The sequence below is a fragment of the Pan troglodytes genome, chromosome 4 (assembly GCF_028858775.2).
Source record: "Pan troglodytes isolate AG18354 chromosome 4, NHGRI_mPanTro3-v2.0_pri, whole genome shotgun sequence".
In the NCBI taxonomy this organism is placed as follows: Eukaryota; Metazoa; Chordata; class Mammalia; order Primates; family Hominidae; genus Pan; species Pan troglodytes.
In genome coordinates this window covers 175,598,158-175,624,177 of record NC_072402.2, presented here as the reverse complement: position 1 = coordinate 175,624,177, position 26,020 = coordinate 175,598,158, and the positions used below count along the sequence as shown (strand labels likewise).

Sequence of the window (26,020 nt, the reverse complement as noted above, 5' to 3'; positions counted from 1 at the left end):
GGTGCCACTGCACTCCAGCCTGGGCCAAAGTGCGAGACTCCATCTCAAAAAAAAAAAAAAAAAAGAAAAAGAAAAAGAAAACACTGTGGTTTTCTGAAGACATATTTGTTCTCAGCGCTTCATTGTCTTATGGCTCAAAATGCAGACACGTGTGACCTGGGCCAAGCTGAGGTTCCTACACTTTCACTATTTACATATCCTTTTGAGCTGAAGTCAAATGTCAAATCACAGGTATGGGTAAAGTCTGGGCTTGGAGACAAGTGGACCTGGGTTCAAATCCAGCTTTGTGTGAGCTGTACCAAACTATTCACCTTTATGTGTGTCAGTAAATTGTGAATATAAAGTTATATATTCCTGGTAAAAGGATGGTAAAGTCTTTACCTTTACCATAGAGGTATTTTTTGGTGAGCACTGAATGAGATATTGTATATAATATGCTCGCCACATAAATGTTAACTTTCTTTTTCCTTCCATGTAAGAGCTGAAGGGACTTCACAACCGAGGCTCTGAGTGAGGTCAGTCAAGCGAGCCCATTTGTTTGAATTTGTTTGAACTGGGTTCTCAGGAATGAAATTCTCCATCACTCTGCTGGACAGAGTGATTTTTAGTAGAGACGGGGGTTTCACCGTGTTAGCCAGGATGGTCTCGATCTCCTGACCTCATGATCTGCCCGCCTCGGCCTCCCAAAGTGCTGGGATTACAGGCGTGAGGCACCGCGCCCTGCCTATTTGTTTTTATTTGATGCAAAACAAAATTTATTGCACTTTAGTTCAGAGTTACAAGGTTTTTGTTGTTGTTTTGTTTTAGAGACAAGATTTTTCTGGGTGGCCCAGACTGGAGTGCAGTGGCTATTCACAGGTGCAGTCATGGCTCACTGAAGCCTCTAACTTCTGGGCTCAAGCGAGCCCCCTCTCAGCCTCCCGGGTAGCTGGAACCACAGGCACGAGTCACCACACCCGGGAAAGGCCAATTTTTAAGTTGGTTTAACTGACCTATGCTCCCACCCACAACTACCAGAACACTTCTAAGTTTCTACTTACTGGCCTGTTCCAGCAACACAAAAATGGCAGGCCTGCCACATCAGGATCAAAGGTAATTAGTATTACAAATTAGTAATTTGCAGCGATTATCTAATTAATATCCATCCAGAGTTCCAAAATATAGTGGAAGAGGCTAATCAGAGATACCAAGATCCACTGGTTCTCGGCCTGCCACCGCCCCCCACGCCCTGGCATCTCTGTCCCTTTACCTTCTACAGACCCGTCCAAAGGGCAGCTCCTCATAGCTCTCACCCTGCACGGCAGGGAGCTCAGTCCCCAAAGCCTTCCCTCCGCTGTTCCCGGCTTCGCTGGGGCCGTCCTTCCCTCAGCCCCGGCTGGCTTCTCGGCTAGGCCCTCTGCATGTGTAGCGTCAGGCAATGGTAAGAACTGCGGGAAAATAGCGGGTGAAGGGATGCTGGTTTGGAGAGAGAGGGGACTGCAATTTTAGATAAAATCACCAGGGAAACCTCTCCCATGGGAAACACTGAAACGGAACCCTGCGGGATGAGAGTGAGCCACACGCTATCTGTGGAAAAGCGGTGCCGACGCAGGTCAGTGGGGTCATTCCTTGCTCTGTATCTTTCACACCTGCGCAGCCGGGTCCAGGGGTCAGAAAACAAAGAAAAATTATGCAAGAAAGGAGGCAGCCTTAGGCCGGGCGCGGTGGCTCACGCCTGTAATCCCAGCACTTTGGGAGGCCGAGGCGGGCGGATCGCCTGAGGTCAGGAGTTCAAGACCAGCCTGACTAACATGGAGAAACCCTGTCTCTAGTAAAAATACAAAATTATCTGGGCGTGGTGGCGCATGCCTGCAATCCCAGCTACTCGGGAGGCTGAAGTAGGAGAATCGCTTGAACCCGGGAGGCGGAGGTTGCAGTGAGTCGAGATTGCGCCACTGTACTCCAGCCTGGGCAATAAGAGCGAAACTGCCTCAAAAAAGAAAAAAAAGGAGGCAGCCTTTCCAGCACCCAGAGCCCCGCCCTCTCCGGCCCCGATTCCCAGGGCTCCGCCCCTTGCCTCACATTCCCTCCGCTCCGCCCTAATCGGTTCCGCCCAGTCCCTTGGTCCGGGGATGGCCCCGCCTTAAGGACCATGACTCCGCCCCTCTCCGCTCTCCGTAGTTACGAAGCTGGGCGTCAACGATTGGGCTGAGTCGGAGACTTCCTTTCCTGATTGGCCGTGTTGTACGGCGGCTTCTCGCGCAGCTGATGACCTGGAAGTGATGCCTAAAGCTGTGGACCGCGTGGGCTCGCCTCCCTGGGACTAGGTTTCAGCGGCCGCTGCGATGACCAAAATAAAGGCAGATCCCGACGGGCCCGAGGCTCAGGCGGAGGCGTGTTCCGGGGAGCGCACCTACCAGGAGCTGCTGGTCAACCAGAACCCCATCGCGCAGCCCCTGGCTTCTCGCCGCCTCACGCGGAAGCTCTACAAATGCATCAAGAAAGGTGAGGCGGACGGCGGCGTGGCCGGGATGGGTGCGCGGGTGGGATGGGTGCGCGGGTGGCTGAGCGAGGCCCCCGACCGACTCTTCTGTCGTTGCAGCGGTGAAGCAGAAGCAGATTCGGCGCGGGGTGAAAGAGGTTCAGAAATTTGTCAACAAAGGAGAAAAAGGGTAAGAACCTTCCTTCCTCTGGATTTTGCATTTCTAAACGTTAACGGAGAAATCTCTACTTAGTAGGCGCGCAGTAAAAAGGTTAACTCTGACCTAGCCCCATATACAGAAGCCAATCAAGCAGTCGGTAAAGTCCCTTTGGTACAATACCGGTACAACAATACCGGTGCACCACGTATACCAGCTCCAAGTGAATTCCAAAGTGAAGCGAATTGTGTAAGCTAAGTCCCGTAGAGTAGACCCACCTTCATTAATTCAGGGACCCTCCTCCCCGGGCTCCGCTCCTTGCCTCAGATTACCTCCGGCCCCCGCCCTAATCCTCTCAGCCCTGAATCTCAGTCCTAGGGATGACCCCTCGCCGGCTCTGTATTTAAGGAACTGAACGTTAACGTTTTTGTTTGTTTTTGAGATGGGTCTAGCTCTCACCCAGGTTGGAGTGCGATGGTGCGATCACAGCTCACTGCAGCCTCGTCCCCCTGGACTCAAGCGATCCTCCCACCTCAGCCTCCCGAATAGCTGAGACCACAGGTTTGGCCACGCCTGGCTGTTGTTATTGTTGTTTTGCAGAGACAGAGGAGTCTCGCCATGTTGCCCGGGCTGGTCTTGAACTCCTGGGCTCAAGGAATCCTCCTGCCTCAGCCTCCCGAAGCGTTGGGATTACAGGCATGAGCCACCGCGCCTGGCAGCCTTAACAATTGAATGTACTCTTTTTCAGGCACTGTGTTATGGGGGAAACAGTGACATTCATTCATCAGATAATGACACACACACAACTAATTACAGTTGTGATAGATAGCCATGAAGGAAAATAACAGAGTGCAATGATAATTACTTCATCACCCCACTTTTCTTAATGGCATTTATCAAAGTTTGAACCTTGTTTACATTTTTCTTCCCTTTATCACCCTCTCAGGCCAGATGGTAAGCTCCTTCAGAACAGGGCCTCCTTGCTTTAACCCAAGAAGTGAAACTGTAGGTGCTCAAGAGATCAGTAATGTTGGGCAGACCTGATGCTCAACGGCATCTAACCTAGCTGGGGAGGGCGCATCTGGGGGTTTCCCTCAGCAGTCACATTTGAGCTGAGCTCTTAAGACACAGGGATTAATTTGGGGGGGGCGGGGTGGGAGGATCCTGCCAGAAGAAAGAGTGGGCCTCTGGGCAGGAGAGGGTCTGGTGAGCAGAAGTGCTACCTTCTTAGGGGGCATTGTAGGCCACAGTAAATTTAGTTTTTATACTCAGCACTTTGGAGGCTATTAGGGGTTAAAGCCAGGAAGTGACATAATTTTTATTATTTTTTACACCCTAAGATTTTTCTGACAATTGAAGAAAGGATTAGAGAGGTACGCGTAGGTTTGGGAAAGTTCAGGTAGTAGACTACTGTAGTCCTGGAGAGGTGATGGTGGAGACAGAGTTAAAGGGGACAGATTTGAAAGGACTTTTAGATGTGGAGATTGGGGAGGTATTGACGACTTCTAGGTTCTGACATGCCCAGCTGGAGGGACAGAGGGCCCAATCTGAGATGTGAACAGTGGAGGGGGACCAGATTTGTGTAGAAAGATCACAAGTTTGGTTCCGGGTAAGTTTTTGAGGTGCTGTAGAGACACATGACTTCCACCCCTCCCCACACCAGGAGAACTGTCAAATAGGCAGATGGCTATAGGGGTTTGGAGCATGGAAGAGAGAGGGCCAGGCTGGAGATAGTAGATCTGGGAGTTTTCAGCACATAGATGGCACCTGACCCCATGGCAGTGGCTCCGGTCAGCCAGGAAGAAGGTCCTGAGAGGAGAGGGCAGCCGAGGACAAGGCTGTGAGGAACACTCACAGTTAAAGGCGCTTAACAGAAGGGGAGCCAGCAGAGGGCCCAGAGGAGCACTAGGAGTGCGGAAGCATTCTTTCAGCCGAGGGCTCTGTCCTTGTGTGTCCGCCTGTTATCCAGCATGGGAGAGCAGACTTTTCCTTCTGTGTCTTAGGCTCCTGAGGCCCTTGCCCCCCAGCCTTGACACCTGGCCAGCTAGGAACCCTGGCTGAGGAGTCTCTGGCAAGCTTTCATTGCCTGTCACTCTTGGGACAGAGCCCATGCTTCTTAGCCTGGTACTCAAGGTCTTGGGGGTGTCCCCTGCCAGTCTCTCGGCTGTGTCTGGTGCCGTTCTGATTCTCGCACCACATGCTCTACCCCCGCCCCAGCCCCTCCGTGGGCTGCCTGACACACATCCATCAGCGTGCTGTTCAAGTTTCACCTCCTGGTTGAACCCTTTTTTGACTCTCCAAAGAGAGCTGAGCTCATACACCTTGGCACCCATCCTGTACTTCACCTGTCCGAGCACTACATCACTTTGGTGGCACCTGTATGTTGCCAAGAGGTAGAGATCACCCCCAAAGAGCTCACCAAACATAATTTTGTCTCTATCCCTAAGACCCAGCCCAGGGCAGCACTTAAAACTGAAAGAAGGAAGGAGCAAGCCAGAGATGACAGTGTTTTCTCTCATTTCAGGATCATGGTTTTGGCAGGAGACACACTGCCCATTGAGGTATACTGCCATCTCCCAGTCATGTGTGAGGACCGAAATTTGCCCTATGTCTATATCCCCTCTAAGACGGTAAGGAGCACGTGGCCCCCTGACCTTGCTCAGCACTGGGGTGTCTGGGATAGTCTGCCATAGCAGGAGAGTGTGGGAAAGAGCCAGGAGTGTTGGAGCTAAGACAGGCCTGGATGGATTCTCAGCTCCACATCTTCTTAGTTTTGGGACTACAGATATGTTACTTCTTGCATTTCAGTTCCCATCTTGTAAAGTGGGAATCCCAGCCCAGGCGCTGTGGCTCACACCTGTAATCCTAGTGCTCTGGGAGGCCAAGACAGGAGGATCAGTTGAGGACAGGAGTTCAGGAATAACCTGCGCAACAAAGTGAGACTCCATCTCTACAAAAAATGTTTTTAATTAGCTGGGTGTGGTGGCACATGCCTGTAGTCCCAGCCACTTGGGAGGCTAAAGCAGATCACTTGAACCCAGGAGTTCGAGGCTGCAGTGAGCCATGATCATACACCACCACACTTCAGACTGCATGACAGAGTGAGGCCCTGTCTCAAAAAAAAAATAGAGGCTGGGGATGGATCTTGGGTACCTACAGTATCACTTCTTGGGATAAAGCAGGAGGCCCTGTTCTGAAGGAACTTACCGTTTGGCCTGATGGTAAGAACCGAATAGTCAGTTATCTGTGGACTATGAGAATAAAGAGATAGATGTATGTGAAAGAGCTTTGTAAGCTAAGATGCTTCACCCATGTTAGTCTGGTTAGGTGGGTTTAGGCTCAGAGGGACCTGTAGCTGTCCTTATCTTATGTAGCAGGGGCCAGATCTGAGGCACAGGAAGTGGGGGTGGCAGGGACTGGGACAGCCCCTGCTGGGCTGGAGCCCTTTCATAGTTGCCATGTGGGAATGTAGGCCCTGTGTGGCTGGACCATGCCTTCAAAGTCTGATTGAGTTTAAATGATGGCAACCAATTCAAGATGCTTTTAAATAGAACATGGACCGAACAGAACATGGTTGTGGGCCAGATTAGGCTGGTGGGTCATCAGTTGGTGACTTCCTGGCATACAGGTTGTACAGCTTTTTTCCAAACAGCACTTCTTTCCCCTCTGTAGGACCTGGGTGCAGCCGCAGGCTCCAAGCGCCCCACCTGTGTGATAATGGTCAAGCCCCATGAGGAGTACCAGGAGGCTTACGATGAGTGCCTGGAGGAGGTGCAGTCCCTGCCCCTACCCCTATGAGGGGCTCCGGTAGCACCTGGGCACCTGCCGCTGGAAGCTATTGGGCTGGCGGCAGGACGACTGGCTGTCCTCCTGCCCACCCACACTGACGGCATCTTCCCAGTTCCCCAAGGCACGCCTTCTTCCCAGGCAGCTCTAACAGCCCTTTCATGAAGGTAATGCTAGTCTTCTGTCCATCAGTGCCATTTCCTGTAGAACTAAAGGCTGTTCCAAGAATGTGGGGTGGGGAAAGTAAATGCTAAGACTAAAATGTGGTGAGTCTGTGGGTGTTTTCTTAAGCAGCAGCTGCTGGTTGGGCCAGCGAGTTGGTGGGCGGGAAGAGTGAAGCAGTCTTCCTCAGCAGAGAGCCCGAAGGACTCAGAGGGTTCTGTGCTGATGCTCAGCTGCCCAGGGCCGGGTGCTTTGGCTCAAGCTGAGAACTGATCCTGCTGCTATCCCAGCATTTTCAACTCCCTCTTCCAGGGTAGATGGGGGCTGTGAGGTAAGGCAGGGGGCCCAGACCCACTTCATGGAAGCCTAAAGCCCCCACATCAGGAACTCCCCCATTCCTAACTTAACCCAGGAGCCTTAAATGCCACTGTGAAGCTTATGGAAGCAATTTACCCACCCACACAGCACATTTTAAATAGGAATATGAAGCTAAAATGCATCCCCCCAAGCTCTCTTGCTTAACATAATGGCCCTAGTAACCCAATCCCTTCAAGTATTTTAGACTTGGGGCCCCTTCCTGCTGTCAGAGGCCCTGCACAGGACTCAGTATACATAACAGCCAAGTTCAGGCACCCTGGAATAAACTGGAAATAGCTTGGGCTTGAGGGTCAGATCTGGTTAAAACTCCAAGCTCTCTCCTTTCTCAGCTGTGAGCCCTGTTGTGCAAGTTACTTCATTTTCCTGAATCCCATTACACGGATTTCTCCTATGGAGTTAGTAAGATCTGGTATGGGTATATGTAAAAGCACCTTGCCCGGGGTCTGACATCTAAGCTCCCCGCAGTCAGGGATGCAAGTTGGGTTCTTCCTGCCTGGACACTGGATGCCTGCTGGCCATGTTTTTGTTTGCAGCAGCCACCAGGCCGTGCCCAGTCCCTGTGTGTGGTAGACATGTGGTCATAATTTGTCAGTGAGGCTAAAGGTTGGCCAGGAGAAATGAGAAGGGCAGCAAATACATTTGTTCAAAGTTATAAAACAACGGCATTCTGTTCTAACTGGGACTATTTACAGTGGGAGATGGTACATACTGTTGAGGCTGTAGTGGGAGGAAGAGGTGGGCCACCGCTGGACACCCTTGGGCCGAGGGGCAAGGGTGGACATAGCATTGGCATGGCAGCAAGAGACTTGGCTGAGGGCAGGGGTGGAAGGATGTCCACTGCTGAAGACCAAATCCCTTGCCACTCTGTCGGTTGCTACTAAGTCAAACAGAAACAGGAAGAGACAGCAGGAGCACAGAGGCCAGCATCTCCCTTTCCTTATGCCATGGAGCCAGGTGCCAGGCGTGGGCTGGTCCATCTCCCTCCTCAGCCTCTGCCAAAGGGCTGCTCCAGCGCTCCCCTCAGTGGAACTCCTCAGCCAGGCGCTCTGAAACCAACCACAGTCCACTGAAGTTGACCACCCTACCGGGACAGACCAAGGCTCACAGGTGAAAACCCCTTTCAACAAAATTCCTTCCAGGTAGGAATCAGAATATGATGCGTTTCCCATCTGCCGGGTTCTGCTCCATGGGACAGTAGGGACACTTCAGCCTGCAAAGGGAGGAGAACCGAGAACGTCTCAGGGGTGGCCAGTAGGAGAGCCAAGCCAAGGTGGAGTAGAGCACGGGGAACTTACTTTCCTCCATTAATGAGCTTATTGAGTGCATCTCGGGAGATAACATGGCCGCAGATGAGCTTGATGGGAGGGTTGGAATCTGACGTCTGCTGGCGGAGGATGGGGCAAGCGAACACGGAGTGGTACCAGCACTTCATGCCTAGTTCAATCTCAATCTGGGAAGGGCAGCAAAGCGGGTGAGTTCCACTTCCTGTCATGGCTGTCCTCCCCAGTGCCTCTTGCCCACGATTCCCCAGACCAGGCCTCACCGGTAACTCGTCCTTGTGATTCCAGACCCCAGTGCACTGCCTCTGCTCAATCACAGCCTTGATGTTCATCAACACGGGCAGCGCCACACAGCCAGAGGCAAAGCTGCAGACAAGGAACAGGGGCTAGAGTGGCTCAGATCACAGCAGACAGGCAAAAAGGGCCAGCGCGCCATGCTTCAGCATGGACCTTGAGACAGGGCTCTAAAATGGTGCACAGTCAAATCGGTCCTCAAAGATCCCTCACATTGTTCATAAGGTGCCACATATGTACTTATGTATGTCTGACTCTAGAGACTCATTCTAATGCACCCCAAAATTTGAGAACCTACAGGGAAGACTTCCTATAGCTCTAGGGGCAGATATCTGCTCATCCTAATGACTGAAAAGTCCTTGGTGTGACTAGGGAACAGTGAGCAGTTCCAAAGGGCCCCAGCCTGCCTGTAGGACGTACCCTGCTGTGTAGTCATAACACATCTTTATAATGGTGGCTATCAACTAGGCCGCCTAACAAATGGAGGTTGGGGTTCCCTTCTCGTGACAGTTGCATGGGGAAGGGAGCCTACTGGCTGGAACCTCAGATGCTGAATACCCCACAGTGCACAGGGGAGTCCTGCGCAACAGAATCATCCTAAGGTGCTGATGTTGTTCTTGCTGGGAAATGACGTTCTATAAACTGAGTCCATGGTAACAAATTAGATGAGCGTAGAATCCGTCCACTATATTGAGGTGCCATCAACAGTCTAAATACACAGTGACAGCTGTCCACTGTGGCGGAGCGTGTGGCTCTGGGGTCAGGTTCAAGTGCCCATTATTCCCTGCGAGGCCTTGGGCAAGTGCGTGCACATCTTGGGCCTCCATTTCCTCATCTGTAGAAGGAGGATAACAGTGGCTCTCCCTCCCAGGGTTGCTGGGAGCTCTGAGGGAGGTGTCAGCAGCAGTGCTGAATACATATTACTCAACCACTCACATCTCCCCTGAAGGCAAGTGGTGTTTAAGACATTAGGTCATGAGGAAGGCGGGCTGCAGAGGGGCGTGGGTTAGCTGGGAAGGTCTTGCAATGATCCAGGGTGAGGTGCAAGAGAGGCAGGGACCTCATTCAGGAGACCTTACAAAATGGGAACCTTGACCATGCCACTGACCTCATGGTGACCTCGGGCCATAACTCTTCCTAGTCTCAGTTTAACTGTAAAAACAGGTAATTCCTCTCCTGAAGAATGACTAAGAAAGCCAGTTTCGGTCTCTGAAAGCACCGAGCACTGTTCCTGGCACATGGCAGGGCCTTGGCAAATGATGATTCCCTCTCTACCCTCCCACCTGTGCTGCCCTCACAGGGCTGGGTTGTACCTGACGCTAAGGGGGGACTCCACAGAAAGCCCCAGCAGGGAACAGGCGTCCCGGGTAAAGGTCTCACAGATCTCTGCCCAGTGGCTGCTGTCCAGCAGGTGGCAGTAGGGTGACTTCTCCAAGCCCAGCCGCAGGTACACCAGGCTGCCCATCATCACCTGGATCTCTACAAGGCAACCAGAGGGGGCAGCTCAGGGGGTGCAGGGCTCTGGGTCCACCCCCAAGCGGGCAGCAGGACTGTGCAGCACAGCACAATATGCTGAGCCCGGCGGCTCCCAAGCCCCTGAGCAGACTGAGCAGGGATGAAAATGCCCTCAGGCAAATTTGACTGTAAAATCCACTGGGGAGGTGGAGGTCCAGGCTGCTTCTGCAGGATGAGAACAGGCATTACTAACACAGAATCAGGAATGAGGACAGTTCTTTTCCAGTTCTCTTTCCTCCCCAACTGCATCAAGGATCAAATAAGTCCTCAGGTTGGCACTGGTGTCTCCACACTAATCTCCATTTAGAGCAACCCCAGGTTAAGAGCTTTCAAGAGGCAGCAGTATCTAGCTAAAACTTCAATCATGGTTTGGGGCCGGGCGTGGTGGCTCATGCTTATAATCCCAGGACTTTGGGAGGCCAAGATGGGTGCATCACATGAGGCCAGGAGTTTGAGGCCAGCCTGGCCAACATGGTGAAACCCCGTCTCTAATAAAAAATATAAAAAGTTAGCCAGATGTGGTTGTGGTGTCAGGCACTTGTTTTTTTGGTGTGTGTTTTTTTTGTGTGTGTGTTTTTTTTTTTTTTTTGAGACAGAGTCTCGCTCTGTCGCCAGGCTGGAGTGCTGGAGTGCAGTGGCGCAATCTCGGCTCACTGCAGCCTCCGCCTCCCGGGTTCAACTGATTATCCTACCTCAGCCTCCCGGGTAGCTGGGACTACAGGTGCCCGCCACCACGCCCGGCTAATTTTTCTTATTTTTAGTAGAGATGGGGTTTCACCATGTCGGCCAGGATGGTCTCGATCTCTTGACCTCATGATCCACCCGCCTCGGCCTCCCAAAGTGCTGGGATTACAGGTGTGAGCCATCATGCCCGGCCGGTGTCAGGCATTTGTAATCCCAGCTACTCGGGAGGCTGAGGCAGGAGAATCGCTTGAACCTGGGAGGTGGAGGTTGCAGTGAGCCGGGATCACACCACTTACTGCACTCCAGCCTGGGCAACAGAGTGAGACTTTGTCTCAAAAATAAATAATAAATCATGGCTTGGTTTTCATATTTATTTTGAGATAAAATTTAAAATAATAAATATGAGGTGGAACTAAAAAAACAAGTTAGTACAGGTTACTACTTGTAAGCATAGGTGAGACTCAGATTCCAGGTTTGGAAATTGTAGCATGACAGGAAGAGTGCTCAACTGAGTCTTTTTTATTTTATTTTTTGTAGAGATGGGAGCAGGGGCAGGGGTTCACCATGTTGCCAAGGCTGGTCTCCAGCTCAAGTGATCCGCCCCTTGCTTTGGCCTCCCAAAGTGCTGCAATTACAGGCATGAGCCATCGCACCCAGACAAGTCTTTTTTTTTTTTTTTTTTTTTTTCCTGAGACGGAGTCTCGCTCTGTCGCCCAGGCTGGAGTGCAGTGGCGCGATCAAGCTCCGCCTCCCGGGTTCATGCCATTCTCCTGCTTCAGCCTAGTAGCTGGGACTACAAGCGCCCGCCACAACGCCCAGCTAATTTTTTTTGTATTTTTAGTAGAGATGGGGTTTTACCATGTTAGCCAAGATGGACCTCATGATCCGCCCACCTCGGCCTCCCAAAATATTGGGATTACAGGCGTGAGCCACCGCGCCTGGCCTTTTTTTTTTTTTCCTTAAAGGACTTTTCCATAGGCCACACAGGTCAGGGAGGCATACGAGGCAGAACAGGTGGGACGGGCATGGCATGCTCTGAGTGTGGTGTGGCGCATAGCAGGCACGAGGACCCTGGGTGGTCTGCGCTGAAGCTATAAACTAAAGGTATGGCAGATGTGAGAGAGGAGGAGTCTAGAGTTCATCCTGGACACAAGGAGGGGTCAGAGAAGTTTCTAGTTGGGGAGAGGCATCTGTGTAACAGACAGCCCCACATGGGTGCAGGGACTGGCAGCCTGATGTAACCCACCACATCCAGACATGTGTCAGGCCAGGCAGCACAATCCCAGTTGCCTGGGCACTCACCCCGCTGGTGCAGCCGAGCAAAGGGCTGGAAGTGCCGAGCATAGCTGAGGGCCTCCAGCTGCTTCGCGGGGCCTCCTGCCAAGAGGCGGATGAAGTGCAGTCGGTGCAGCTTGAACTCCAGGGAGCTGTTGAGTTCCAGCAGGCGCTGCCTGTGGGAGACGGCCCATCTGGGAAGAAAGGGGCCAGTTTAGTGTAGAGCTGGTGGGGGCTAGGACCTGAGAGCCAACACCTGAGAGGACGGCCCCAAAAGCCTGTGTGAGGCTCTTGAGACAGGGCTGCAGGCAAGTCAAGTACATCTGGGTGAAATGAAGACCACAGTCAAGCCCTGTGCCCTGAGAGGTCGAAGCAGAGTGCTGCTGGCCCACCCAAGGGCCTCCTTACTCCAACGCAGGACCCAGGTCTTGTTCGTGCAGGGCTTCCAGGATTCGATTCAACTCTAGGAAAGGCTGCTTGAAATCCAAGTCCACATTCAGTGTTGATTCCTACAAGGAGAGAGAGAAGAGATCCCACCACTGGAAGATGGTGTTTCCAAAGTTCTCTGCTATGCACATAATAAAAGCTCACCCGCCAAAGACAGGCCAGAGAGCTGGGCTTTGCTTGAGGAGCTTGGTCTCCTGCCAGCCACTTGGGCCTCTCTTGTTCCCATCTCAGTCCTGGGGAGGCTGAGTATGACATGCTGACCTCGAGTGCAGACTGCAAACCCCACCCCACAACCGTAGCAGTGGAGACAGTCCCCAGGCTACGCACTGAGTTGCATGGCGAGAAAATTACTCCTCTTCAATCCTCCTAGTACAGGAGGGAAAACCTTTACTTTTACCGCCAGTGTGTCTGTAACACCTAACAAGTACTACTTTGTCATTTCACTCATCTCCCTTTTCAATAAAGGGATATGAGGCCTCAGCTCAGAGCCCTGGCTGGCAACCAACTCTAACTAAAAATGAGTAACTTCTCTTTTCATCATATACGTTTTTAAAGCTACCTTCTACTTGCTGATTTCCTTTAGGAAATAAATGGATTTGAGAATGGCAGGGACTTCATATAGTGAAAACTAGCAGGTGAAAGGCAGAGCAGGCAGGTTGTTGCGCCCGCCCAGCCCGGCTGTACCTGGCACAGCTCCTCGGCCACGCTGAGCATGCCCTGCTGGTACAGGTGTTCCACGATGGCCATCTGCAGGATCTGCTGCTGCTGTTCCCGCGCGTCCCACACCGCATCTGACACAACACCACAGATCTCAGAGTCGAAGTTCTGACGAAGGAGGAGAGACAGGGCCTGGTGATGCGGGCACTCTTGCTGGCTCTCCTTTGAGTCCTTGTACATCCCAGCTTCAGGGTGCTCCCACCCCACGCCTGGAGCCGGCCACGTGCTCACCCTGTCAATGGCTTTGCCCACTCGGGATACACTGCTGTGAATGTCTTTATGGTCCGAAGCCAGTTTCTGCACCGTATCTTTGATCTTCCGGCAGCACTGTGACATCACCAGAGAGAGGGTGGCTGAAAGAGGGGTCCCCTGGAGGGCTGCAGAGAAAGTGGAATAAGGACACAGAGGAGGCAGACTGGGGCACCTGCCTTGGCAGCAGACCTTAGCTCTATTCTAAATGCCAGCCCCGTAGCCCAGGAGGCAGCCCTGAATGCCAGGGTGAAAGAACTAGCTTCTTTTCCAGGTCCTGCCACTTTTTAACTGTCTGACTTGGAACTGGTCAAATGGGAAAAGCCAGTTCACCTCTGGGAGCCTTCATTTCCTCATCTGTGAAATTACAGGTTGCTGTGAAATGAAGATGATTTGGCACTTACTATGGGTCAAGTGTTTATTTAAACTCATGGACTACAGCATGCATAGGATTCTGTTTAACTGCCAGGTTAGACCTAGAGTTACCACCTGATCCAGCAGTTCCACTCCGAAGGATATACCAGAAGAAATAAAAACATATGTCCACACAAAAACTTGTAAGTGAATATTTATAGCAGCAATATTTATAATAGCCAGAAGGTGGAAACAACCCAAATGTCCATCAACTAGTGGAAAAACATGGCACATCCCTACAGTGGACTATTATTCAGCCATAGAAAGGAATGAAGTGCTGATACAGGCTACAGCATAGATGAGCCTTGAAAACATTCTATTAATCAAAGAAGCCGGACACAAAAGGCTACATGTGGTATGATTCCTTGTATATGAACTGTCCAAAATAGGCAAATCTATAGAGACAAAAAAGAGGTTAGTGGTTGCCAGAGGCTAGGGAGAGGGAGGAAATGGAGAGATAGTCAATGGGTTAGGTTTCTTTTGGGGGTGATGAAAATGTTCTGAAATTAGATAGTGGTGAAGATTGTACAACTCTGTAAATATGCTGAAAACCGCTGAGTTGTACTTTATTTTTTTAATTTTCATCTATGTATGTATGTATGTATTTATTTTGAGACCGAGTTATGAGACTGGCTAATACCTGTATTTTTGGTAGACAGGGTTACCATATTACCCAGACTGGTCTCAAACTCCCGGACTCAAGCAATCTACCCGCCTCAACTTCCCAAAGTGCTGGGATTACAGACATAAGCCACCATGCCCATCCAGAGTTGTACTTTATTTATTTATTTTGATACAGAGTCTTGCTCTGTCACCCAGGCTGGAGTGCAGTGACTTAATCTTGGCTCACTGCAACCTCTGCCTCCTGGGTTCAAGCGATTCTCCTGCCTCAGCCTCTTGAGTAGCTGGGATTACAGGTACACGACACCACGCCCAGCTAATTTTTGTATTTTTAGTACAGACAGGGTTTCACCATGTTGGCCAGGCTGGTCTCGAACTCCTGACCTTAGGTGATCCACCTGCCTCAGCCTCCCAAAGTGCTGGGATTACAGGCATGAGCCACTGCATCTGGCCAGAGTACTTTAAAAGAGTGAGTTTAATGGTAAGTGAATTATAGCTCAATTTTTAAAAAAGACATAGGAACCAGGGACTCCCTCTGGTCAGACCTAAGACAATTTGAACATTAAATAACTGCAATGGATTATAACCTATTGAATAAAATAAGAATATGAGTGTGAAGTGATAATAATGAAAGGAGAAGGGAAAGCTTCTTTTCAGTTGAATGCCAACTAATAAATGTATAAAGAAAACAAAGGAAAAATCACCATGTTGCAGACAGCTTAGTAATAATTCACACAACAATCATTAATGGATACTAAAACTAGTAGGCTGAAATTTGGTAAAGAGCAGGACATTTATATGGTATCAAAGTATCTCCCCACAAACCACTTTTTTTTTTTTGAGACAGTCTCGCTTTGTCACCCATGCTGGAATGCAGTGGCGCGATCTTGGCTCGCTGCAACCTCCACCTCCTGGGTTCAAGCGATTCTCATGCCTCAGCCTCCCAAGTAGCTGGGACTACAGGCATGTGCCACCATGCCCGGCTAATTTTTGTATTTTTAGTAGAGATGTGGTTTTGCCATGTTGACCAGCCTGGTCTCAACCTCCTGGGCTCGAGTGATCCGCCCGCCTCAGCCTCCCAAAGTGCTAGGATTACAGCCCACAAACTACTTAGTGATTACAAAGAAAAATTAGGAAGTTTACAGTGGAAAACCTTAGCAGCGACCATCTTAACTAAGTGATCAAAGTGAAGATCAGGCCAGGTGCAGCGGATCATAATCCCAGCACTTTGGGAGGCTGACACGGGAGGATCACTTGAACCCAGGAGTTCGACACCGTCTTGGACAGCATAGGGAGACCCTGTCTCTACAATAAAAAAAAAAAAAAAAATTAGCAGGGCCTGGTAGTGTACTGCTGTGGTCCCAGCTACTTCTGAGGCTGAGGTGGTAGGATCACTTGAGCCCAGGAGGTCAAGCCTGCAGTGAGCCAAGATCGTGCCACTGCACTGCAGCCTGGGCAACAAAGTGAGAACTTGTCTCCAAAATAAAAGTGAACAACAGCAATAATGCAATAAAGCAACATCTTGTGTCTTCCAGTGTGATGCACTGAGAAACAAATCACTTCTGAAGTACTGCCAAAAATGCAAAACCTAAGTAATGAGAAAACATCAGACAACTCCAAATTGAGAGAAGACGTTCTGCAAAATAATTGGCCTTAATGCTTCAAAAATGCCAATGTCATGGAAGATAAAGGAAGACAGAAGAAATGTCTCAGATTAAAAAAACTAAAGATTAGACAGGAGAAACTAAATGCAGTGTGTGATCTTGGATTGGTTCTTGGACTGGAAATTAAAATGCTTTATGAAAATTCCTGAACAGCCGGGCATGGTGGCTCACACCTGTAATCCCAGCACTTTGGGAGGCTGAGGCAGGTGGATCACCTGAGATCAGGAGTTCGAGACCAGCCTGGCCAACATGGCAAAACCCTGTCTCTACTAAAAATACAAAAAAAAAACATTAGCCAGGCATGGTGGTACGGGCCTGTAAACCCAGCAACTTGCGAGGCTGAAGCAGGAGAATCTCTTGAACCTGGGAGGCGGAGGTTGCAGTGAACCAAGATTGCGCCATTGCACTCCAGCCTGGGCAATGAGAGCAAAACTCTGTATCAAAAAAAAAAAAAATTCCTGGGACAATGGCAAAATTGAAATGTTGACTACACTGGCTGGGTATGGTGGCTCACACCTATAATCCTAGCACTTTGGGAGACCGAGGCAGGCAGATCACTTGAGGTCAGGAGTTCGAGACCAGCCTAGCCAACATGTCAAAACCTCACCTGTACTAAAAAATACAAAAATTAGCTGCAGGTGGTGGCGTGCGCCTTTAATCCCAGCTACTCGGGAAGCTGAGGCACGAGAATTGCTTGAACCCGGGAGGTGGAGGTTGCAGTTGAGCCAAGATCACGCCACTGCACTCCAGCCTGAGCAACAGTGAGACTCCATCTCAAAAAAAAAAAAAGAAATGTGAACTATAGTTATTAGGTAATATTATATCAATGTTTCATTTCTTGGATTGATTTATTTATTTTGTTTTTTGAGACGAGTCTTGCTCGGTTGCCCAGGTTGGAGTGCAGTGGCGTGACCTCGGCTCACTGCAGCCCACCACCATGCCCAGCTAATTTTTGTATTTTTAGTAGAGACAGAGTTTTGCCATGTTGGCCAGGCTGGTTTTAAACTCCTGATCTCAGGTGATCTGTCGGCCTCGGGCTCCCGAAGTGCTGGGATTACAGGCGTGAGCCACTGCGCCCGGCAATTTCTGGGTTTTAATAACTATGCTGTTTTTATGTAAGAGAATGCCCTTGATTTTAGGACATACACACTGAAGGCTTGGGGCTATGTTATCTACAACTTATTTTCAAATGGTTAAAAAGTAATGATCACGGCAAATATGGCAACATATGAGCAGTTGGTGAATCCAAGTAAAGGGTATATATCAGTTCTTTATACTATTCTTGGAACTGTAAATTTGAAATTATCTTTAAAATCTTAAAAGCTAAAAATAGGCCAGGTATGGTGGCTCACGCATATAATTCCAGCACTTTGGGAGGCTGAGGCAGGAGGATCACTTGAGCCCCTAGGAGTTAAAGACCAGCCTAGGCAACAAAGACACTGTTTCCACACACACACACACACACACACACACACACACACACACACACACAAATTATAAAATGAAAAAAAGTTAAAAATAGAAAAGTAAGTTGAAAACAAAATGTAAATGGGAATCATCTCAGGTAAATTAATAATTTGTTGGGCTTTTTGAAGTAGCTCAGAGACTGTCATTACCCGGTTTCAAGGAGGCCTACAGATGCAGGTACCAACATCCTCATCATCGTCCTTCCGGAACCCTGTCACTCAGTAGCTTCGGGTCTCCCATGTCCTCAGGGAGGCTGTCGCAGGGCACTTGCAAGGGTGGCCACCCACCTGCGCTGGCCAGCTCAGCCCGCAGCTGGCCCACGTAGTGCAGCAGCTCCTCCAGGCTCTGCTCACAGTGCTGCCCGTAGGTCAGGAACTTCTGCAGGACCTTGTCCAGCTCTCTCTCCACGCACGCACACTGCTCCATGGTGGCCTCAGCCTGGGGAGGGTCAGCTGGGTCAGGCCCCATCTGGGCCACGGTGGCATGGCAGGCAGGGTGCCCAGACCACCTCTTCAGATCCCTCTCACCATTCCCACATCATGTATCAATGTTCTATGTTTTGTACATATATGTATATATGTACCTATGTTTTGGTAAGCATATAACATCCCACCTCCTCACTCCATTGGGGTGTCCAGTGGAGGATGCAGGCTGGTGTGAGGACAAGGTTTTTCTTAATCGTGGTGAGAAAATTATTATTCCATTTTCAACTCTTTTCATGCCTTAATTTTTGTTCATCTCCTTTTTAAATCAGAATAGAGAGCAGGCCTCACAGAGCCCTTAGCTGGCAATACTATCTAACTAGAAATCCATATACTGCATAATGTCATATTACACGTATGTATTTTCTTTTTTTGAGACAGGCTCTTGTTCTGTTGCCCTGGCTAGAGTGCAGTGGCACAAACTCAGCTCATGGCAACCTTGATCCCCCCAGGCCCAAGGGATTCTCCCACTTTAGCCTCCTGACTAGCTGGGACCACAGGAGTGTGCTTCTACACCTATCTAATTTAAACATTTTTTTCGTAGAGACGGGGTCTCTCTGTGTTGCCCCGGCTGGTCTCAAACTCCTGGGCTCAAACGATCTTTCCACCTTGGCCTCTCAAAGTGCTGGGATTATAGGCATAAGCCACCATGCCCGGCCCGTGTATTTTCATAGAGTTATTATGGCCACATTCTTACAGTTAGAGGAACTGCTTTTCTACGTACTATAGTAACAACATAAACCATAAAGGCCGTCCTTGAGTGGCTGGTATTTGGAAACACAGCTTGGGGAATAACTGCCAACCATGCTGGCCTGATGGACTTGCCTAGCACTCCTGCCTCACCCTCACCCGCCGCGCACCCGAGGACAGGCACAGAACCCTTGCTGTCTCATAGCTGCGTGCCCTGGTACATGCTGCTTCCTCACCTGGCCTGCTCTCCATCACCCTTACCTCCTCGACTACTTGAGAGGCTGGCCCATCACTTCTGAGTTAGCTCAGACGTCAGCGTCTTCAGCAGCTGTCTCTAGCCTGTGCCCACCTAGCTCCCTCTACTCTCACTTTGCACCCTTCTATTTCAGTTTTGGTCACTGGGCCTGCCTCCCTCACCAGACCAGAACCTCTCTTGCTGCAACACAACCTTCCCTCCTCATTATACCATTGAAAGAAAGTTGACTTTTCTTGTCCTATCTCCTCTCCCTACCACTGGGGCTTCCTTCTGTGTCCTTTCTACCCTGGGCCACTGCTCCTTTCCATTTCAGAGCAGCCTTTGACACTGAACACGTGGGCAAACCTCAGAATGTCAGTGACAGAGCTGATCTAGCCCAATGCCCATTCTCAAGAAGGGTACAGAGGAACATCAAAGAGAAAGAGAATCCTATGTCCAAGGTGACCACCAAGATCCTCCCAGTTTCACAGGCTCTCTTCACTCATTCCCTCATTCCCACCAGCATGAGTCCCGGCCTCAGCACCTTGATCCATCTGTAGCCACTGTCTCCCAACCTGACAGGCAACAAGTGACAGTGAAAAGGCACCCAGGGCCTTGGGGGCTGTGTTTCTTCCCTTTTTCCTTACAGCTAATGCTATTACGCTGGAATCTATAGTCAGAGAGTCCAGAAGCTATGCCACCCACCCCCCACCATCCCCTCTGAATAAACACCCTGCAACTGAATGTGACCCATTATGGCAAAATATAACAGGGTCTCCTATCTGAAATGATGTAATTATTATTATTGCTATTATTCACAGCTGACATTCCAAATAGGAGCCTGTTATGTGCCAGGCACTGTTCTAATGACTTTGCATACATTAATTCATTTACCTAATGCTCACGAAAACACTATGAGGTAGGTACAATGATTAGACCCACTTTGCAGATGAGAAAATGAGACACAAAGATTAAATCAGTTGCCCAAGGTCAGGCGTCTGGAAGTGGAGGAGCTGGGAACTGAACTGAAGCCAGACAGTCTGGCTCTGGCCTCAGAGTCCTTCTCTACGTACTTCACATCACAGGTACTCCCAGGACCAGCTTCACAGGCCACTGTTTCACCAGGAAAGGAAAGAGCAAATATCTGTGTTGGAATGAGTGTACAGCAACCATTAATGATGATGAGAAACAGAAAATTAACCACAGAGCTCGTGAGAATGATCAACTGGGGAAGATGGCAGGACACTAGAATGTTGGCCAAGAGTGTCTGGGAACTAGAATCACAATTTATCAAAAATAAACATGGCTCAAAAAAGCCAGGACCTCACGAAGGTCAAACAATCCGGCCCTGTCAGACACCAAGAGCTACCAGGCTTATCAAAGCCAAGCTCAAATCAGCATCTTGAAATTGTATTTACTACACTTGATCTCAGCGAAAAGGCGGAGAAGCGATAAAATTCTATTTACAAAGCTGAGGAAGGAGATGGGTACGGGACTGCATTGTAGCAAGGAGTGGGAAACAATCTAGGGACCTCATCACTAGAGGAATCAAGTAAGTAAAATGTGGGGGATGCATCTATGGAAACCTGTGGAGCATTTAGAAACTGCATCCCAAATATACCCAGAGCAACATCGACAAGCTCCACACATGGCACTGAGGTGGAAAAAAATGAGGTCTAGGCAGAATCCATTTATGTAAATTTAAAATATATGCATATAGGCTGGGAGCAGTGGCTCACACCTGTAATCTCAGCATTTTGGGAGGTCAAGGCAGGCAGACTGCTGAGCTCAGGAGTTTGAGACTAGCTTGGGCAACACGGCAAATTTACCTGGGCATGGTGGCACACGCCTGTGGTCCCAGCTCCTCAGAAGGCTGAGGTGGGACGGAGGATTGCTTGAGCCCGGGAGGTCAAGGCTGCAGTCAGCCATGATTATGCCACTGCATTCCAGCCTGAGCAAAAGAGTGAGACCCTGTCTCAAAAAAACAAAAAACAAAAAGAAGATATACACCAAACACATCAGAATGGTTTCCTGCAGTGAGAAGAGAGGGGAAGAATAGGGACAAAAGGGAATATAAATACAAAGAAGAAAAAGGGCCTGCATGGACCAGTTAAATGTATCATGAACTGAGGACTGTGATTAACTCAGTAATTTTTTTTTTTTTTTTTTTTTTTGTAGACGGTCTCGCTCTGTTGCCCAGGCTGGAGTACAGTGCTGCTATCTTGGCTCACTGGCAACCTCCACCTCCCGGGTCCAAGCAATTCTTATGCCTTGGTCTCCCAAGTAGCTGGGATTACAGGTGCGCCACCACACCTGGCTTTTTTTTTTTTTTTTTTTTTCATTTTTGTATTTTTAGTAAAGACGGGGTTTCGCCATTTTGGCCAGGCTGGTCTCGAACTCCTAGCCTCAAGTGATCCACCTGCCTTGGCCTCCCAAAGCACTAGGATTACAGGTGTGAGCCAAATCACCTGGCCAAATTTTTAAAAGTAAAATAAATGAACTGAGAAAACAGAACTGTTCGTGGGTATTCTATCCAAAAAATGCAGGAGGTTAATTCAGTGTGTCTAGAGCAAGCCACTCCGCCTGAATCAGTCAGTCATCTTCACCAGGCGCAAGGAATTGTGTTTGTCTTTGACAAACTTCATGATTAATAGATTGAAATTTCATGTCCACTGGTCCTAAGCCTTCCTCCCCAAGGTCTCACATATACAGAAATTATCCACCAGGATGACCCTCCGAAACACATAGCAGATCCTGTTACCTTTTGCCCAACACTACCATGGTTGACATATAAACCCTTTGCAATAATGTATTTGCTTCCTTTGCACAAGTTGTTCCCATTTTTAGAGTGCCCTCTGCACTTCTTTGTATAGAGTACGTAAGCTGTAGTTAAATTATCACCTCCCCTTGAGCCCTCAGTGAAATCTCCCTGCCTCCTTTTCTGCTTCATAACCTGGCAAGAGTGGCCACACCACACCCATCGAGTCCTCAGCTACTGCAGGACAGTGACAGCCTGTCCACGTCAGCCTCCTCCTTTGGTCTGTGAGCTGCTCGATGGCTGGAATGTAGTCTTGTCCTTTCTCCCCCTCAGTGCCCAGACTAGGGCCTGGTCCATGGTAGATGCTCAGTAAACATTTGTTGATTGGGGCAGGGCGCGGTGGCTCACGCCTGTAATCCCAACACTTTGGGAGGCCGAGGCGAGTGGATCATGAGGTCAGGAGATCAAGACCATCCTGGCTAACACGGTGAAACCCCATCTCTACTAAAAAAATACAAAAAATTAGCCGGGTGTGGTGGCGGGCACCCGTAGTCCCAGCTACTCGGGAGGCTGGGGCAGGAGAATGGTGTGAACCCAGGAGGTTGAGCTTGCAGTGAGCCAAGATCGTGCCACTGCACTCCAGCCTGGGAGACAGCGTGAGACTCCGTCTCCAAAAAAAGAAAAAAATTGTTGATTGGCCGGCGCAGTGGCTCACACCTGTAATCCCAGCACTTTGGGAGGCTGAGGTGGGTGGCTCACCTGAGGTCAAGAGTTTGAGACCCGCCTGACCAACATGGTGAAACTTCGTCTCTACTAAAAATACAAAAATTACCGAGGCGTGGTGGCGGGCACCTGTAATCCCAGCTACTCAGGAGGCTGAGGCAGGACAATCGCTTGAACCTAGGAGGTGGAGGTTGCAGTGAGCCAAGACCACACCATTGCACTCCATCTTGGGCAACAAGAGCAAAAACTCCGTCTCAAATTTTAAAAAACACACACACATTTGCTGATTAAATGACACATCCATTTCCTAACTGCGCTGGAGAACCTGAGCTCAAACGTGTAGGAGTGGGTAGAAAAGAGACATGAGTGAAATATTAAAATCTCCACGAAGGCATGTATGGAGGTTTATCCTGGAGTATTTAGCATCCTGAAACAAGGGGCTCCTGTGTAGGGAGAAAGGAAGTTTGAGCAAATCATAAAGGTCCCTTTTGCCTGACAAAGATTAGACAACATCGGCTGGGTGTGGTGGCTCATGCCTGTAATCCCAGCACTTTGGGAGGCCGAGGCAGGCGGATCACAAGGTCAGGAGTTTGAGACCAGCCTGACCAACATGGTGAAACCCTGTCTCTACTAAAAATACAAAAATTAGCTGGGCGTGGTGGTGCGTGCCTGTAATCCCAGCTACTCGGGAGGCTGAGGCAGGAGAATTGCTTGAACCCAGGAGGCAGAGGTTGCAGTGAGCTGAGATGGCGCCACTGCACTCCAGCCTGGGCGACAGAGGGAGACTCTGTCTCAAACAAACAAACAAACAAAAACAAAAACAAAAAGATTAGACAACCTCCATTGACCCAATTCTTAACGCTTTTTTTTTTTTTTTTTTTTTTTTTTTTTGTGAGGCAGGGTCTCCTCAGTTAATAGGGTTGCTTAAAAATTAAAAAAAAAAAAAAAAAAAAAGAGAGAGACAGGGTCTCAATCTGTTTCCCAGGCCAGAGTGCTGTGGTACAGCCAGAGTGCTGTGGTACAATCAGGGCTCACTGCAGCCTCGACCTCCTGGGCTCAAGCGATCCTCCCACCTCAGCCCCCCACCCCAAGAAGCTGGGACTACAGGTGCACCATGTAGTCCCACCATGAACACTCCTGAGTTCATGACACATGTAAGTGGTCCATGCAGGGCCTTTCCTCCTTTGTGTTTATTTATGTATTCCCTTTTGTCCCTATTCTTCCCCTCTCTCCCCACCACACCTGGCTAATTTTTTTGTTGTTTGTTTTTGAGACAGAGTCTTACTCTGTCGCCCAGGCTGCAGTACAGTGGCACGATCTTGGCTCATTGCAACCTTTGCTTCCCAGTTTCAAGCGATTCTCCTGCCTCAGCCTCCCAAGTAGCTGGAATTACAGACACCTGCCACCACACCCGGCTAAATTTTGTATTTTTAGTAGAGACGGGGTTTCACCATGTTGGCCAGGCTGGTCTTGAACTCCTGGCCTCAAGTGATCCTCCCGCCTTGGCCTCCCAAAGTGCTGGGGTTACAAGCGTGAGCCACTGCGCCCGGCCTAATTTTTTGGAGCGACAGGGTTTCACCATGTTGGCCAGGTTGATCTTGAAGTGCTGAGCTCAAGCCGTCTGCCAGCCTCAGCCTCCCAAAGTGCTGGAATTACGGGCGTGAACCACCGTGCCCAGCCAGTTCTTGTGCTTTTGCAGCCGCGACCTCCATCCACTCTCTACCCTACATGTCACTCCTCTGCTTAAAACCAAAAGATTTCCACTGTACTTAGAAAAAACTCCACATTCCTCTCTCTGACCTACAGACTCTATGTGACCAAACCCCAATTCTCCGACCTCATCTCCTACCACTCTTTCCCTTTCTTACCATACTCCAGCCACACTAGCTTTCTTTCTGTTCCTTGACTATACTCTCAGTTGATTTCTGCCCTAGGGCCTTCACACTGGCTGTTCCCGCTGCCTGGACCACTCTCTTCCCGTATCTTCCTAAGCCTGCCTCCTAATTTGGGTCTCAACGCAAATGTCCCGTCCCCAGAGATGCTCTGCTAGACCACAGTATCTAATACTGACCCCTCCGCCCCACCCTCACACCAGTTACCCTGTCATATCGCCCTCCTCCATTTTTTTTTTTTACTATACAGTCCTACTTGAAGTTTCTAATCTCTCTTTTCTCATTAACCAAAACTGGAGGGAGGAAAAAGCCCATCATTTTCCCTGGACAGCAGCGCCTACTGGGAGTTTCACCCGCATTAACATGCAAACGACAGGCAAACTCCTAGTCATCCTTCCAAAGACCCTGCTCCAAAGCCCTGCCGAGGCCGGTGCGCACCTGCTCACTTCCGACCCAGCGCGGTCGCACGAGGACTGGACGTTTGAGTCCGAGCAACTCCCCCCGGCTGAGGCGGCTCTTCGGGGGCTGGGCCGGGACCTATGAGTCTGGGACTCCAGCTCCCGGCCCAGGGCCGACAACTGCGAAGAGAACAAGCCCAAGGGCAGATTGTTCGGGGCTTAGTCGTGGGTAGCAGGGGTTCTGGAGAAGGCTGGGGCCCGGGAGGCCGGCCGAGCTTTCCCCGCCGCGCGCCTCAGCTCCGCCGGCCGCTGTGCCCGCCCTCGGCCCGCACCTGCCGGCTCCCAAGCCCGCACGCTCTCACCTCGCCCCGCAGCCCCGGCCCCGGCTTCCGGCGCCACTGTCATCGGAACCGGAAGCCGCGGCGGGCGATCGGCGGCCCGGGCCCGCCCATTGGCGGTTTTGCGGAGGGGTGGCCGTCCCACGAGCCCGCGGCTTTGCGCCTGACCGCCGAGGCTCCCCGCCGCGCGTGCCGAGTGGAGTCGCCCGCGGGAACCGGGCGGCGGCCAGAAGAGCCGCGCCTGTAGTCCTCTGGGGGGTCGCGCCTGGTAGTCTCCAGGTTCCGAGTCCCTCCGGCCCGGCCCCGGGCCTCCCAGTCGGCGGAAGCCCCTGGCCGCGACCGCTCCTCGCCGGCGGGCGGGTTCCCCACCCGGCAGAGGCGTCGGCCTCGCACTCAACCCAGCACCCGACTCCCGGGTCAGAAGCCCCAAGCCCCGAGTGGTTACGCCTACAGCGCTGTCCGCCCTGCTCAGTGAGGGCGGCGCGGGGGCCGTGAGGGGCAGTGGCTGGGCTAGGTGCGCACCGGCCTAGGTGCGCAGGGCTTTGGAGCAGGGTCTTTGGAAGGATGACTAGGAGTTTGCCTGTCGTTTGCATGTTAATGCGGGTGAAACTCCCAGTAGGCGCTGCTGTCCAGGGAAAATGATGGGCTTTTTCCTCTCTCCAGTTTGGGTTAATGAGAAAAGAAAGATTAGAAACTTCAAGTAGAACTGTGAACAGGCTTAGGGATCCTGGACAGAGCCTAGAAATCTCAGGAGAACTGAGAGCTCTTGAAATATAAAGTGATGCTTAAAAAAAAAAAGAAAACTCCAGGCCGGGCGCGGCGGCTCACGCCTGTAATCCCAGCACTTTGGGAGGCCGAGGCGGGCGGATCAGGAGGTCAGGAGATCGAGACCATCCTGGCTAACACGGGGAAACCCCGTCTCTACTAAAAATA

At 50.5% G+C, this 26,020-nt stretch overlaps 2 protein-coding genes across 6 annotated transcripts; one reads left to right on the top strand and one right to left on the bottom strand.

Annotated features, from left to right (window-relative positions):
* The first annotated feature begins 2,102 nt into the window (after positions 1–2,102).
* NHP2 (NHP2 ribonucleoprotein) lies at positions 2,103–6,666 on the top strand. Of its 2 annotated transcripts, XM_009450278.5 has the most exons (4): positions 2,103–2,484; positions 2,582–2,651; positions 5,143–5,248; positions 6,291–6,666. In XM_009450278.5, exons 1-4 carry the CDS (start codon positions 2,325–2,327, stop codon positions 6,414–6,416), a joined length of 462 nt encoding a protein of 153 aa, XP_009448553.5. In that variant the 5' UTR covers positions 2,103–2,324; the 3' UTR covers positions 6,417–6,666. The 2 variants fall into 2 exon arrangements, with proteins under 2 accessions (XP_009448553.5, XP_001147900.5); XM_001147900.7 differs by lacking the exon at positions 5,143–5,248 and having other exon boundaries at positions 2,192–2,484.
* Positions 6,667–7,582: 916 nt separating this feature from the next.
* Positions 7,583–25,653, bottom strand: RMND5B (required for meiotic nuclear division 5 homolog B). 4 transcript variants are annotated; one of them, XM_063810171.1, is made up of 11 exons: positions 25,112–25,653; positions 24,790–24,929; positions 17,721–18,009; positions 13,388–13,533; positions 13,124–13,264; positions 12,401–12,501; positions 12,020–12,186; positions 9,832–9,997; positions 8,488–8,590; positions 8,240–8,394; positions 7,583–8,154 (listed from the first exon to the last, which is right to left on the bottom strand). In XM_063810171.1, exons 4-11 carry the CDS (start codon positions 13,490–13,492, stop codon positions 8,091–8,093), a joined length of 1,002 nt encoding a protein of 333 aa, XP_063666241.1. In that variant the 5' UTR covers positions 13,493–13,533; positions 17,721–18,009; positions 24,790–24,929; positions 25,112–25,653; the 3' UTR covers positions 7,583–8,090.
* Between the last annotated feature and the right edge of the window lie 367 nt (positions 25,654–26,020).